General features: G+C 41.5%; 1 protein-coding gene across 2 annotated transcripts; it reads left to right on the top strand.

Annotated features, from left to right (window-relative positions):
- The first annotated feature begins 12850 nt into the window (after window positions 1-12850).
- On the top strand, window positions 12851-16379 carry LOC127342718 (protein FAR1-RELATED SEQUENCE 5). 2 transcript variants are annotated; one of them, XM_051368721.2, is made up of 5 exons: window positions 12851-13206; window positions 13662-13746; window positions 13864-13938; window positions 14009-16015; window positions 16097-16379. In XM_051368721.2, the coding sequence occupies exons 2-4, from the start codon at window positions 13705-13707 to the stop codon at window positions 15983-15985; spliced, it is 2094 nt and encodes a 697-aa protein (XP_051224681.1). In that variant the 5' UTR covers window positions 12851-13206; window positions 13662-13704; the 3' UTR covers window positions 15986-16015; window positions 16097-16379. The 2 variants fall into 2 exon arrangements, with proteins under 2 accessions (XP_051224681.1, XP_051224680.1); XM_051368720.2 differs by having other exon boundaries at window positions 12852-13206; window positions 14006-16015.
- The last annotated feature ends 294 nt before the right edge of the window (window positions 16380-16673 follow it).

The following is a 16673-nucleotide window of genomic DNA, read 5'->3' on the forward strand; positions in this document are numbered from 1 at the left end:
TTTAAGCTATTTTGTCCCATGAGCTATATATTGCAAAGGCGAATGATGGAAATTTAAAGGTAGCACTCAAGCAATTTACTTTGGAATGGCGGAGAAATACCATGTAGTAGGTAGGTATGGTGGACACAAATGGCATAGTGGTTGGCTCAAGGATTTTGGATGCATGAGAAGTATTTCCTCTCGATACAAGGTTTAGGCTAGCAAGGTTGTTTGAAACAAACACAAGGATGAACCGGTGCAGCAAAACTCACATAAAAGACATATTGTAAACATTATAAGACTCTACACCGTCTTCCTTGTTGTTCAAAACTCAATACTAGAAATTATCTAGACTTTAGAGAGACCAAATATGCAAACCAAATTTTAGCAAGCTCTATGTATTTCTTCATTAATGGGTGCAAAGTATATGATGCAAGAGCTTAAACATGAGCACAACAATTGCCAAGTATCAAATTATTCAAGATATTTTAGAATTACTACATGTAGCATTTCCCGATTCCAACCATATAATAATTTAACGAAGAAGATTCAACCTTCGCCATGAATACTATGAGTAAAGCCTAAGGACATATTTGTCCATATGCAACAGCGGAGCGTGTCTCTCTCCCACACAATGAATGCTAGGATCCACTTTATTCAAACAAAAACAAAAACAAAAACAAACCGACGCTCCAAGCAAAGCACATAAGATGTGATGGAATAAAAATATAGTTTCAGGGGAGGAACCTGATAATGTTGTCGATGAAGAAGGGGATGCCTTGGGCATCCCCAAGCTTAGACGCTTGAGTCTTCTTAAAATATGCAGGGGTGAACCACCGGGGCATCCCCAAGCTTAGAGCTTTCACTCTCCTTGATCATATTGCATCATTTCCCTCTCTTGATCCTTGAAAACTTCCTCCACACCAAACTCGAAACAACTCATTAGAGGGTTAGTGCACAATAAAAATTTACATGTTCAGAGGTGACATAATCATTCTTAACACTTCTGGACATTGCACAAAGCTACTGGACATTAATGGATCAAAGAAATTCATCCAACATAGCAAAAGAGGCAATGCGAAATAAAAGGCAGAATCTATCAAAACAGAACAGTTCGTAAAGACGAATTTTAAAGTGGCACCAGACTTGCTCAAATGAAAATGCCCAAATTGAATGAAAGTTGCGTACATATCTGAGGATCACTCACGTAAATTGGCATAATTTTCTGAGTTACCTACAGAGAATTAGGCCCAGATTCGTGACAGCAAAGAAATCTGTTTCTGCGCAGTAATCCAAATCTAGTATGAACCTTACTATCAAAGACTTTACTTGGCACAACAATGCACAAAACTAAAATAAGGAGAGGTTGCTACAGTAGTAAACAACTTCCAAGACTCAAATATAAAATAAAAGTACTGTAGTAAAAACATGGGTTGTCTCCCATAAGCGCTTTTCTTTAACGCCTTTCAGCTAGGCGCAGAAAGTGTATATCAAGTGTTATCAAGAGATGAAGCATCGACATTACCTTGGGTGTTGGGAGTTTCCTCAACAATGCATTGTATCTGGTCTATATAAGTAACTCCTCTTTGTACGCTTTTAGGCTTACCATTCTCATCAAACAAATTTTCAGGAACAAGCCAAGCATAATTATTTTCTAGAGCTTCATGCATTCCTAGGAGCTTACTAGGTATCGGTGCTTTAATTTCCTTACCATCATTAACATTACTAGTGTACCTTATTCTATCCATGTCCATCTTTTCAAGTGTTCTTTTAAAATCAGGGAACATACCAAGCCTCTTATGCTTGATAAAAACTTTCCTAGCTTCTTTAACTATATCTTCAAATTCTCTAGCAAGGACTTTTAAAACAAAATTTCTCTTTTCTCCCATCTCCATATCAGAAAGTGTAAGAAACATATGTTGTATTATGGGATTGAGATTAACAAATTTAGTTTCCAACATGTGTACTAAACAAGCAGAAGCACTTTCATAAGTAGGAGCAACTTTTAATAATGGTATATCTTCAAAATCTTCATCCATACTAACATGGGTGAAAAATGCTTCTATATTATCTCTTCCAATGATAGACCCTTGTCCTACCGGTATTTTTTTTAGAGTGTAATTAGGAGGAAACATGATGAAATAAACAAAAGGTAAATAAAGTAAATGCAAGTAACTAATTTTTTTGTGTTTTTGATATAGAGAACAAGACAAGTAAATAAAGTAAAGCTAGCAACTAATTTTTTTGTGTTTTGTTTAAGTGCAGCAAACAAAGTAGTAAATAAAATAAAGCAAGACAAAAACAAAGTAAAGAGATTGGATTGTGGAGACTCCCCTTGCAGCGTGTCTTGATCTCCCCGGCAACGGCGCCAGAAAAAGAGCTTGATGGCGTGTAACACACACGTTCGTTGGGAACCCCAAGAGGAAGGTATGATGCACACAGTAGCAAGTTTTCCCTCAGAAAGGAACCAAGGTTTATCGAACCAGGAGGAGCCAAGAAGCACGTTGAAGGTTGATGGCGGCGGGATGTAGTGCGGCGCAACACCAGGGATTCCGGCGCCAACGTGGAACCTGCACAACACAACCAAAGTACTTTGCCCCAACGAAACAGTGAGGTTGTCAATCTCACCGGCTTGTTGTAACAAAGGATTAGATGTATAGTGTGGATGATGATTGTTTGCAAAAAATAGTAAAGAACAAATATTGCAGTAGATTGTATTCGATGTAAAGAATAGGACCGGGGTCCACAGTTCACTAGAGGTGTCTCTCCCATAAGATAAATAGCATGTTGGGTGAACAAATTACAGTCGGGCAATTGACAAATAGAGAGGGCATGACAATGCACATACATGATATGATAAGTATAGTGAGATTTAATTGGGTATTACGACAAAGTACATAGACCGCTATCCAGCATGCATCTATGCCTAAAAAGTCCACCTTCAGGTTATCATCCGAACCCCTTCCAGTATTAAGTTGCAAACAACAGACAATTGCATTAAGTATGGTGCGTAATGTAATCAATAACTACATCCTCGGACATAGCATCAATGTTTTATCCCTAGTGGCAACGACACATCCACAACCTTAGAACTTTCTCATCCTTTGTCCCAGATTTAATGGAGGCATGAACCCACTATCGAGCATAAATACTCCCTCTTGGAGTTAAGAGTAAAAACTTGGCCAGAGCCTCTACTAATAACGGAGAGCATGCAAGATCATAAACAACACATAGGTAATAGATTGATATTCAACATAACATAGTATTCTCTATCCATCGGATCCCGACAAACACAACATATAGCGTTACAGATAGATGATCTTGATCATGTTAGGCAGCTCACAAGATCCAACAATGAAGCACATAAGGAGAAGACGACCATCTAGCTACTGCTATGGACCCATAGTCCAGGGGTGAACTACTCACTCATCACTCCGGAGGCGACCATGGCGGTGAAGAGTCCTCCGGGAGATGATTCTCCTCTCCGGCAGGGTGCCGGAGGCGATCTCCTGAATCCCCCGAGATGGGATTGGCGGCGGCGGCGTCTCTGGAAGGTTTTCCGTATCGTGGCTCTCGGTCTTCTGGAAGCTTCGTGTAAAAATAGTCCCCTGGGCGTTGATTTCGTCCAATTCCGAGAATATTTCCTTTGTAGGATTTCTGAAACCAAAAACAGCAGAAAACAGCAACTGGCTCTTCGGCATCTCGTTAATAGGTTAGTGCCGGAAAATGCATAAATATGACATAAAGTATGCATAAAACATGTAGATATCATCAATAATGTGGCATGGAACATAAGAAATTATCGATACGTCGGAGACGTATCAACCGCCACCACGCCGTCGTGCTGCCGGAGTCAAGGAGGAGCTACTACTTCCGCTGCCCGCTGGAACGGGGAGAAGGACGTCGTCTTCATCAACACCGAACGTGTGACCGAGTACGGAGGTGCTGCCCGATCGTGGCACCGTGATCAAGATCTTCTACGCGCTTTTGCAAGCGGCAAGTGATCGTCTACCGCAGCAACAAGAGCCTCATCTTGTAGGCTTTGGAAATCTTCAAGGGCGAGTCTCGATCATCTCCTCGTTGCTCCCGTCTTCTAGATTGCATCTTGGCTTGGATTGCGTTCTCGCGGGAGGAAATTTTTTGTTTTCTATGCAACGAATCCCTACAGTGGTATCAGAGCCGTGTCTATGCATAGATGGTTGCACGAGTAGAACACAATGGTTTTGTGGGCGTTGATGCTTATGTTTTTAGTTTGAATACTTTGCATCTTTGTGGCATAGTGGGATGAAGCGGCTCGGGCTAACTTTACATGACCGCGTTCATGAGATTTGCTCCACGCTCGACATGCAACTTGTACTGCATAAGTGGCTTTGCGGGTGTCTGTCTCTCCTACTATAGTGAAGATTCAATTTACTCTTCTATTGACAACACTAGTATCACCGTTGTGGTTCATGTTCGTAGATAGATTGGATCTCACTCGAAAACCCTAAACCACGTAAAATATGCAAACCAAATTAGAGAACGTCTAACTTGTTTTTGCAGGGTTTGGTGATGTGATATGGCCATAATGTGATGATGACTATGTATGAGATGATCATTATTGTATTGTGGCAACCGGCAGGAGCCTTATGGTTGTCTTTAAATTTCATGTTGAGTAGTATTTCAAAGAAGTTGTAATAGTTGCTACATGGGAGAACAATCATGAAGACGGCACCATTGACCTTGACGCTACGCTGACGATGATGGAGATCATGCCCGTTGATGATGGAGATCATGTCCGTGCTTTGGAGATGAAGATCAAAGGCGCAAAGACAAAAGGGCCATATCATATCACATATATGAACTCATGTGATGTTAATCCTTTTATGCATCTTATTTTGCTTAGATCGCGACGGTAGCATTATAAGATGATCCCTCTCACTAAAATATGAAGATAATAAAGTGTTCATCCTTAGTAGCACCGTTGCCAAGACTTGTCGTTTCGAAGCATCTCGTGATGATCGGGTGTGATAGACTCAACAAGTGCATACAACGGGTGCAAGACAGTTTTGCACATGCGGATACTAAGGTGGCCTTGACGAGCCTAGCATGTACAGACATGGTCTCGGAACACGTGATACCGAAAGGTAGAGCATGAATCATATGATTGATATGATGAACACTTTGAATGTTCGCCATTGAAGTTACATCTTGTCTCGTGATGATCGGACTTGGTGTGGTGGATTTGGTTCGTGTGATCACTAAGACAATGCGAGGGATATTGTTTTGAGTGGGAGTTCACCTAGTTTTTAATTATGTTGAATTAAAATTTGAACTCAATTTGTCATAAACATTAGTCTAAACTATTGCAAATATATGTTGTAGATATGGCGTCCCCAATCAATTTTAACCAGTTCCTAGAGAAAGAAAAGCTTAAGAGCAACGGTAGCAACTTCACCGACTGGTTCCGTCATGTGAGGATCTTCCTCAATGGCGGAAACCTGCAATATGTGCTTGATGCACCGCTAGGTGACCCTCCTGCAGAAACTGAAACCGATGAAGTAAAGAATGTTTACGCTACTCGGAAAACTCGGTACTCTCAAGTTCAGTGTGCCATCCTATGCAGTCTGGAAGCCGATCTTCAAAAACGTTTTGAGCACCACGATCCACATGAGTTAGTCAATGAGTTGAAAACTATCTTTGAAACTCATGCGGCCGTGGAATGCTATGAAGCATCGAAACACTTCTTCAGTTGCATGATGGAAGAAGGCAGCTCCGTTAGTGAGCACATGCTCGCCATGACCGGGCATGCGAAGAAACTTCGATGACTTGGGAATAGTGATTCCTAACAGACTGGGGATTAATCGTGTCCTTCAATCACTGCCACCTAGTTACAAGAACTTTGTGATGAATTACAATATGCAGAACATGAACAAAGAGTTACCTGAACTCTTCGCCATGCTAGAATCTGCTGAGATTGAGATTAAGAAAGAGCACCAAGTGTTGATGGTCAACAAGACCATCAGTTTCAAGAAACAGGGCAAGTCTAAAGGCAGAAAAAAGAAGGGTGGCAAGAAAGCTGCCACGCCTTCTGTGAAACCTAAGACTGGTCCTAAGCCTGATGCTGAGTGCTATTACTGCAAGGAGAAGGGACACTGGAAGCGTAATTGCTCCAAGTATTTGGCGGATCTGAAGAGCGGCCTTGTCAAGAAGAAGAAAGAAGGTATATCTGATATACATGTTATAGATGTTTATCTCACTGGTTCTCGTACTAGTACATGGGTATTTGATACTGGTTCGGTTGCTCATATTTGTAACTCGAAACAGGAACTAAAGAATAAACGAAGACTATTGAAGGATGAAGTGACGATGCGCGTTGGAAATGGATCCAAAGTCGATGTGATCGCTGTCGGCACACTTCCTCTACATCTACCTTCGGGATTAGTTTTAAACCTCAATAATTGTTATTGTGTACCCGCGTTGAGCATGAACATTATATCTGGATCTTGTTTAATGCAAGACGGTTATTCATTCAAGTCTGAGAATAATAGTTGTTCTATTTTTATGAATAATATCTTTTATGGTCGAGCACCAGAAAAGAATGGTTTATTTCTATTAGATCTCGATAGTAGTGATACACATATTCATAACATTGATGCTAAGCGAATTAAATTGAATGATAATTCTACTTATATGTGGCACTGTCGTTTTGGTCATATTGGAGTGAAACGCATGAAGAAACTCCATACCGATGGATTACTTGAATCACTTGACTTTGAGTCACTTGATAGATGCGAAGCATGTCTAATGGGAAAAATGACTAAGACTCCATTCTCTGGTATTATGGAGCGAGCTACTGACTTATTGAAAATCATACATACCGATGTGTGCGGACCAATGAGTGTAGCCTCGCGCGGTGGTTATCGTTATGTTCTAACCTTCACAGATGATTTAAGTAGATATGGGTATATCTATTTAATGAAACATAAATCCGAAACTTTCGAGAAGTTTAAGGAATTCCAAAGTGAAGTAGAAAATCAACGTAACAAGAAGATTAAATTTCTACAATCTGATCGTGGAGGTGAATATCTGAGTTATGAGTTTGGCATGCATTTAAAGAAATGCGGAATACTTTCACAATTGACACCGCCGGGAACACTACAACGAAACGGTGTGTCCGAACGTCGTAATCGAACTCTCTTAGATATGGTTCGTTCTATGATGTCTCTTACTGATTTACCATTATCATTTTGGAGTTATGCATTAGAGACAGCCGCATTCACTTTAAATAGAGCACCATCAAAATCCGTTGAAACGACACCGTATGAATTATGGTTTAATAAGAAACCTAAGCTGTCGTTCCTAAAAGTTTGGGGTTGCGAAGCCTATGTAAAAAAGTTACAACCGGACAAGCTAGAACCCAAAGCGGAGAAATGCGTCTTCATAGGATACCCTAAGGAAACTATAGGGTACACTTTCTATCACAGATCCGAAGGCAAGATCTTTGTTGCTAAGAACGGAACCTTTCTTGAGAAAGAATTTCTCACTAAAGAAGTGACTGGAAGAAAAGTAGAACTCGATGAGATTGATGAATCTTCACTCGTTGATCAGAGTAGCGCAGTACTGGAAGAAGTTCCTGTGCCGCCTACACCAGCAACAGAGGAAGCTAATGATAATGATCATGAAACTTCAAATGAGATAGCTACTGAACCTCGCAGATCGACAAGGGAACGTGCCACTCCTGATTGGTATGATCCTTGTCTAAATGTCATGATTGTGGACAACAATGATGAAGACCCTGCGACGTATGAAGAAGCGATGATGAGCCCAAATTCCAACAAATGGCAAGAAGCCATGAAATCCGAAATGGGATCCATGTATGATAATAAAGTGTGGACTTTGGTAGACTTACCTGATAGCCGCAAGGCTGTCGAGAATAAATGGATCTTCAAGAGAAAAACAGATGCTGATGGTAATATTACTGTCTATAAAGCTCAACTTGTCGCAAAGGGTTTCCGACAAATTCAAGGTGTTGACTACGATGAGACTTTCTCACCTATAGCGAAGCTAAAACCTGTGAGGATTTTGTTAGCAATAGCTGCATTTTTCGATTATGAGATTTGGCAGATGGATGTCAAAACGGCGTTCCTTAATGGAGACATTGAGGAAGAGTTGTATATGGTACAACCCAAAGGTTTTGTCGATCCTAAAAATGCTGACAAAGTATGCAAACTTCAGCGTTCAATTTATGGACTGAAGTAAGCGTCGAGAAGTTGGAACCGACACTTTGATAAGGTGATCAAAGACTTCGGGTTTATACAGTGTCATGGAGAGGCCTGTATTTACAAGAAAGTGAGTGGGAGCTCTGTAGCATTCCTGATATTATATGTAGATGACATATTATTGATTGAGAATGATATAGAACTATTAAGCAGTGTAAAAGGTTATTTGAATAATAGTTTTTCAATGAAAGACCTTGGTGAAGCATCGTATATATTAGGCATCAAGATTTATAGAGATAGATCAAGACGTCTAATAGGGCTATCACAAAGTACATACCTGGACAAGATTCTAAAGAAGTTTAGAATGGACGAAAGTAAGAAAGGATTCTTACCTATGTTACCAGGCAAGGTCTTGAGTAAGACTCAAGGTCCGGCTACGGCAGAAGAAAGAGAAAGGATGAGTCAGATCCCCTATGCCTCGGCAGTAGGCTCTATCATGTATGCCATGCTATGTACTAGACCGGATATAGCACATGCTGTTAGTTTGACTAGCAGATATCAAAGTGATCCAGGAATAAAACACTGGACAGCGGTCAAGAATATCCTGAAGTACTTGAAAAGAACTAAGGATATGTTTCTTTGTTATGGAGGTGACCAAGAGCTCGTTGTAACAAGTTACACCGATGCAAGTTGGAACACTGATCATGATGACTCTAAGTCACAGTCTGGGTACGTGTTTATATTTAATGGTGCTTGCTTGATGGTGGGCAAGCTCGAAGCGGTGCGGTGGCGAAGTCATCAACAGAATCGGAGTACATAGCGGCTTCAGAGGCTTCATCAGAAGCGGTATGGATGAAGAGGTTCATTGTAGAGCTCGGTGTGGTTCCTAGTGCATTGGACCCACTAGTCATCTACTGTGACAACATGGGTGCCATCGCCAATGCACAAGAACCAAGGCCACACAAGAGGCTGAAGCATATCAATCTGCGTTATCATTCGATTCGCGAGTACATCGAAGATGGAGAAGTAAAGATTTGCAAAGTACACACTGATCTGAATGTAGCAGATCCGTTGACTAAAGCTCTCCCTAGGGCAAAGCATGACCAACACCAGAATGCCATGGGTGTTAGGTACCTTACAATGTAATCTAGATTATTGACTCTAGTGCAAGTGGGAGACTGTTGGAGATATGCCCAAGAGGCAATAATAAAAGTGGTTATTATATATCTTTATGTTTATGATAAATGTTTATATACCATGCTATAATTGTATTAACCGAAACATTGATACATGTGTGTTATGTAAACAACAATGAGTCCCTAGTAAGCCTCTTAACTAGCTTGTTGATTAATAGATGATTAGTTTCATAATCATGAACATTGGATGTTATTAATAACAAGGTTATATCATTATATGAATGATGTAATGGACACACCCAAATTAAGCGTAGCATAAGATCACGTCATTAAGTTATTTGCTATATGCTTTCGATACATAGTTACCTAGTCCTTATGACCACGAGATCATGTAAATCACTTATATTGGAAAGGTACTTTGATTACATCAAACGCCACTGCGTAAATGGGTGGTTATAAAGGTGGGATTAAGTATCCGGAAAGTATGAGTTGAGGCATATGGATCAACAGTGGGATTTGTCCATCCCGATGACGGATAGATATACTCTGGGCCCTCTCGGTGGAATGTCGTCTAATGTCTTGCAAGCATATGAATAAGTTCATAAGAGACCACATACCACGGTACGAGTAAAGAGTACTTGTCAGGAGACGAGGTTGAACAAGGTATAGAGTGATACCGATGATCAAACCTCGGACAAGTAAAATATCGCGTGACAAAGGGAATTGGTATCGTATGTGAATGGTTCATTCGATCACTAAGTCATCGTTGAATATGTGGGAGCCATTATGGATCTCCAGATCCCGCTATTGGTTATTGGTCGGAGAGAGATCTCAACCATGTCTACATAGTTCACGAACCGTAGGGTGACACACTTAAGGTTTGATGTTGTAATAGTAGAACTTGAATATGGAATGGAGTTCGAAGTATTGTTCGAAGTCTCGGATGGGATCCCGGACATCACGAGGAGTTCCGGAATGGTCCGGAGAATAAGATTCATATATAGGAAGTCATTTTATAAGTTTGAAAATGATCCGGTGCATTTATGGAAGGTTCTAGAAGGTTCTAGAAAAGTCCGGAAGAAATCACTAAGGAAGGAGGAGTCCCGGAGGGACTCCACCTCCCCATGGCCGGCCAACCCTAGAGGGGGGAGTCCAAGGTGGACTCCACCAAGGGGGCCGGCCACCCCCCTTCATGGAAGGGTGGGAATCCCACTTGGGTGGGAGTCCCACCTTGGGTAGGTTTCCCTACTACATGGAAGGTTTTGGGTTCGGGTCTTATTCGAAGACTTGTAGTCCAACACTTGGGGTTCCACCTATATAATGAGGGGCATAGGGGAGGGGGCCGGCCACCACAAAGCCACAAGCTGGCCGCACCCCATAGAGGCCGGCCACCCCCTCTCCCAAACCCTAGCCGCCCCCCTCTCCTCCACCTCTCCCGCACGCTTAGTGAAGCTCCGCCGGAGTTCTCCATCGCCACCGCCACCACGCCGTCGTGCTGCCGGAGTCAAGGAGGAGCTACTACTTCCGCTGCCCGCTGGAACGGGGAGAAGGACGTCGTCTTCATCAACACCGAACGTGTGACCGAGTACGGAGGTGCTGCCCGATCGTGGCACCGTGATCAAGATCTTCTACGCGCTTTTGCAAGCGGCAAGTGATCGTCTACCGCAGCAACAAGAGCCTCATCTTGTAGGCTTTGGAAATCTTCAAGGGTGAGTCTCGATCATCTCCTCGTTGCTCCCGTCTTCTAGATTGCATCTTGGCTTGGATTGCGTTCTCGCGGTAGGAAAATTTTTGTTTTCTATGCAACGAATCCCTACAGATCTTATGATCGATGTCCTTATGCGAGACATTTGAGATACACACAATCATTTTAAGATGGATATTTAGGTCAAACCAAATTGTGCTTAAGTTTTTAACTTGATCTTGTTCCCCCAGAAATGAATGTAAATTAGCCTTCATATATGTAGAAGTATTGAATAAATTCAGTATCAAAGATACATATGGTCATATTATACCTAATGTGGGATAAAAATCCTTTCAGAGGCAGGAAATATGGTGAAGTGGTAGATGGAGCCGAAGCTCTATATCTACAGTTGGAGCACCCAAATATCTTGCAAAATACGTTAGACATGAAATTATGTCTGTTGGCAATTTATTGAGAGTGCAATCCCCCAAAAGTTATAAGGTTTGTCTATGGAATATTCTTAGATATATCCAAGGCACAAAAGTCTTGAGTAATTCTAGTATGAAAATCAAGATGGGACCAAGATGTCATATATGATAGTGGATAATTATGTGATCTCAATAGTGTCCTATCAAAGATTAGAGTATCCAGAAGAAAGTCTTCAGAATAGACTCTAAATGGGTTCTTCCGGTGTGATTATTTTCCTGTACTTATATGAAGCATCACAAGATATGTATGACTCTACAAAATGATTGGCCCATGTGAGTTCATGTGGAGATTAAAGATAATGTCCCTTGTATTGCTCGAGTTTTATTTATTCTCGTGAATTACAGAAATGTAAGAGGTTAATTTGCAAACAAAATACTGTGATATTCACAGTACCCCTAACAACGGTTATATTCTATAATTAAGTTTGTGGAATTGTGTGAGATAGCCTTTAGGTTTGCACTATTTAGGGGGAGTTATAACTCGTTGATGATCTTTCGATCACTAATAGTGTATTTATTTTTATGATTTTTTCCAAAGGTTTCTCATACAAGGTTTTAACGAATCAATATAAATACAAGTGTGGACGTATGTCATATGGCTTCTCCTTATATTTTTTCCAGCGAATTTTTAAAGGAGTTTTCGGTGACATATCGTTATAATATTTCTCCTCAATTTTTCGCATAGGATTTTTAGAAGTAGTTTTTTTGATTGCAGTATACAGATGATGACGAATTGATCAACGGTGAGTGTTGAGAAATAAAACATGTGATCAACTGTATGGGAGGATGCCTTCGAGAAGGTGGAGGTGTCTGTTAAGAAAGAGGTGTATACTCAACACATATGTTCATCCCGTATATAAGCGGGTCTCCCACGGTTGCAATGAAACAAAAAAAAGCATTTGATATATTCATTTATGTCTCTTTCTTATGTAGTACTCGTTCCGTCCATAAAAAGACATGAAAAATTTATCTAAATTTGAATATATCTATACACTAAGAAAAATATCTAGATATATCTAGATTTAGATAAATTCGTGACATACTTTTACGGAGAGAGGTAGCAAATATTCACTGCTAAAATATTCGAGCTTTAACTCCTTTTACCCAGCTTTAATATTGCAGCAATCACTTAGTGGAAAAGGAAGTGATCGAGCGATGACAACCAGGAGGTGGGCTTGGAAGGAGCCATCCTTTGAAGAAAGCGTAATAGCTCACTGGTCTAGCTCCATGGCACCGAAAATGTCTCAGGGCTCTTCCTGCGAATTCCCAATCCAATTAGGCAGGTTCAGACTTGTGAGTTCGGAGAGACAATTTTTTTAGGGAAGGCCACCAGGTGTAAAAGTTCAAATAACACCCTGTGAATTTACGATGATCAAGTGAGCTGCCTTCCAGTCGGGAAAAAGAAAACAGAAATGGAAATTCGTGTGAACTGTGCATCGCCCCCAAATCCGTCGTCCTTGAGGTTGAAAGCTTAGCTAGGGTTAGCAAGTCTCACGGGCCTATTACACCAGCAAGATGCACAGACCGCCGAAGAGGTGCTCTCCGCCGTAGCAGCTCCCGCGACAAGCTGAAATTGGCGTGTGCTTTGAAGTCTTTGTGCGCGGCGGCGCCATTGCGACGGAGGATCGGGAGCGGCGGCCGCGGTTTTGCAGCTTCGGGGAAGGTGGACGCCTTCGTCGCCCATCTGCCGATCAGCTGGGGCAGAACGACAAGATCAGGTTTGTTTTCCTGAAGAATTTTCTTCTTCCATGCGAATGTATGGTGGGCACTGGGTAGCAATGTTCTTCAGATATCGTGGGTCGCAATTTTTTCAGAAGCTCTTGGTTATTGCCAGTGGAGTCTTGCCCATTCATGTTAAATTATACAGTACCTGAATAAAGTTGATCTGTTTAGTTTTGGTTTGTTCTTTCGATTGGACATTCAGTTGTCCCAGTTTCGTCTGCTTACCTAGTGTCAGTGACTAATCAATTGCAACATTGTTTTTAGAATAATTCAATTGCAACAGTGAAGATGAATGAAACAAGTGTATTCTGCAAATGCCCCTATATTGTACCGTATAATCCACTTTTCCCATGCAATTGTTTAACTTGAAGTGCTATGGAAATATATTATCTGTTCCATTGTCCTATTTGGAACTGCAAGTAATCTTGATAATTTCCTTTACCTAAAACAGGTAGATTGTGAAGGGCAAGGTTTGCTTATACTGTTGGTCTAGAATGGCATTGGCACTTGACCCCGGCACCAACAGCACTTTCAAGGTAATTTCCTTGCATTCGTTCATTTGCATCCATGTGTGCCTGTACCAGATAACTTCTTTTCTTCCTCGCAAAGGAAAAAAAAAGATAACTTGTTTTTGCATCATACCATTCTGCTAGGGTGTCACAGTGCAAGGTGCACAGGATGGAGATTGTTGCATTACACCAAAGAGAACAAGTAGCATGGCATTTTGTGTAAGTATTTCCTATTGTTACCTGAACATCAACGTTGTACCTTACAGCTCATAACTTGCTTGTCCAGGAGTCGACTTATGAGCTTAAGTGCAGAGAAAGTTCACAACCAAGAATTGGCATGGAATTTGATAGCTGGGAGGATGGTAAGGCGTTCTATGAACAGTATGCTCATGAGGTGGGGTTTTCGGTTCGAACATACACACAACACAAAGGGGAAGGTGGTGTACCGGTGTGGAAGCGTTTCGTTTGTGCAAGGGAAGGCTGGAGGAAAAAGAAAGATATTATTGTAAATGGTCAAGTTAAGAAGCCTAAAAGGAATGTCAAGCTTACTAGGTGTGGTTGTGAGGCCATGATTGGGTTCAAGAGAAGAGATGATGGCAAGTATGAGGTCGCCCGGTTTGTTGAGGCACACAAACATCTTCTGGTCTCCCCAAGGAAGAAACAATTCTTAAAATCAAATGTAGAAGTTGATACGAGGAGGAGGCGTCAAAATGCATCGACGAAGCGAGATTTGCGAAGCAACTACCATGAGTTCAAGGTAATAGTTGAAGATACGGATGCGCAAACAATCATTGATACTATGAGAAGTAAGCAAAGGATCGATCCATCTTTCTTCTTTGATTACCAAATAGATGTCAAGAACAAGCTGGCACATATTTTCTGGGCGGATTGTACCTCTAGAAAGAACTATGCACTATTTGGGGATGTAGTTTTCTTTGATTCAACATACCGTACCAATCGTGATGACCTAGTATTTGCCCCTTTCACTGGAGTGAACCACCACAATTCTTCTGTTACATTTGGTGCTGCATTTATTGCAAATGAGAAGATTGAGTCATATACATGGTTGTTCAAAACATTTCTGGAAGCAATGGGAGGGGTTGCACCTAAACTAATCATTACCAATGAGGACCTATACGTGAAATCTGCAATTAGAGATGCATGTCCGAATATTGTACATAGACTCTGTATGTGGCATATCCTGAATGAGCTACCAGTGAAAGTTGGTTGCGTTGAAAACAGCAATGAGGATCTTCAGAGTCAGTTCAGAGCATGTGTGGAGAGGTCGGAGACTCCAGATGAGTTTGACAGAAAGTGGTCTTCAGTAGTTTCAATTTTTGGCCTAGAAAATAACGCATGGTTGACTAGTAGGTTTGAGATTCGGGAATCATGGGTACCTGCGTACTTTCTAGGCACTTACCTTAGTGGAATATCTAAGATTGCATCGAGACCTGAGGGTGAGAGCACTTTCTTTGGTCACATTAGCAACCGAAGGCTCCCTATGCTAGAGCTTTGGATAAGATTGGAAACTGATTTAGGGGAACAACGTCTAAAAGAGTTGGAGGATGATAACACCACACTCCATACGCTCCCTGTATTTGAGACAAGTTGGAGCATTGAAATGCATGCTAGGGATGTCTATACTCGTGCAATATTTAACCTGTTTCAAGCTGAGGTGATTTCTGCTAGGGACGAGTGTGATGTACAAAATATAGAGCTAACTGGTGAAGTAAGAACCACGAGTATCAGTGATGGAAGTGGCAAGATTAGAGAAGTGACCTACAACAGATGTACTAAAGTCGCAGAATGTTCCTGCAAATTGTTTGAATCTGTGGGAATTCCGTGTTCTCACATCGTCATTGTCCTTAAGAGGGAAAAAATCAATGAAATTCCTGCACATTATGTACTGGAAAGGTGGACTAAACTGGCTACACGAAAGGCAGTCCTCAATGCCAATGGCCATGTCCTAGAAGGGCCACGTACATACCTTCCACCTGCCATCAATCAGTTATGCTCCGAGACATGCTCCAAGTTCAATGCAGGCTTGATCGCCGCTAGACAGTGTGAGGAGAAAATGAAATATCTGCACAGGGCTGTTGATGATGCTGTTGGCCATGTGTTGAAAATGGGACAAGTCAGTGATCATAGTAAGGTTCAGGAGGTTGAGTCATTTGCTGGAATAACATTTTCAGAAGATATCAACGTTCATCCACCTGATACAGCGGGCACACAGCAAAATGACAGTAGGCTTTGGTGGGGTTTGTAGAACTCAACCACCCGGTAAAGGAAGAAAGAGGTAACAACAACTATCATTCAAGTCATTTCTTGTGCTGTTGATTTTCAGGCATAACTTTGATGCAATCGCGTGTCTATGTAGGTTAAAGAGCACCAAGAAGGCAGATAAGTAGCCAGGAGACCTAGAACAAGGCTCATTTTCCAGAAGTGGTTGCGCTACTTGAACGTTGTCATTACTGAGTACTTGGGTCCAAAAGTTTTGTAGCCATTGTTCTGATCCTGTTTCCTGTAACTCCCGGTTCTCGGTTGCTTGTAGGTTCGACGTTTTGCTTAGCTTGGAACGACAAAGGTCTCCATCGTTCTGCAACGCAAAGTAAAAGGAGATCACAGGCAAGGTGTTCTGTGGGTTTTCGTTTTCTAGAAGACATTAGGGACATGGAGAACCAATTTGCTTACAGAAAAACAGTCTGTTGCTTATGGTTTCCAGGAACTCTGAGAAGTTTGGCTGTAGAGTGTAGTGTACTTTGTTTTGAACAGTTATATGCTGGCAATCATGAACGTTGCAGCCAGTACGCAGTTGCGCGCATCCTTTCTGGCAAAGTTAAGAAACATGACTTTGCAGTCGACCAGGCCATGATCCATCTGACCATCTGTGCAAACGATAGTCGATTTTGCCCAGCGACCCCTCTCAGCTTCTGCTCCCGTCGATCACCCAAGAT

The sequence above is a fragment of the Lolium perenne genome, chromosome 3 (assembly GCF_019359855.2).
Source record: "Lolium perenne isolate Kyuss_39 chromosome 3, Kyuss_2.0, whole genome shotgun sequence".
NCBI lineage: Eukaryota > Viridiplantae > Streptophyta > Magnoliopsida > Poales > Poaceae > Lolium > Lolium perenne.

What these genes read in the sequence shown, in the direction of transcription:
- LOC127342718 (XM_051368720.2), top strand. Translation starts at nt 13,705, where the DNA reads ATGGCATTGGCACTTGACCCCGGCACCAACAGCACTTTCAAG. An exon ending in GCACCAACAGCACTTTCAAG is followed by an intron (nt 13,747 to 13,863) that starts GTAATTTCCTTG and finishes CCATTCTGCTAG; the next exon opens with GGTGTCACAGTGCAAGGTGC. An exon ending in CAAGTAGCATGGCATTTTGT is followed by an intron (nt 13,939 to 14,005) that starts GTAAGTATTTCC and finishes TTGCTTGTCCAG; the next exon opens with GAGTCGACTTATGAGCTTAA.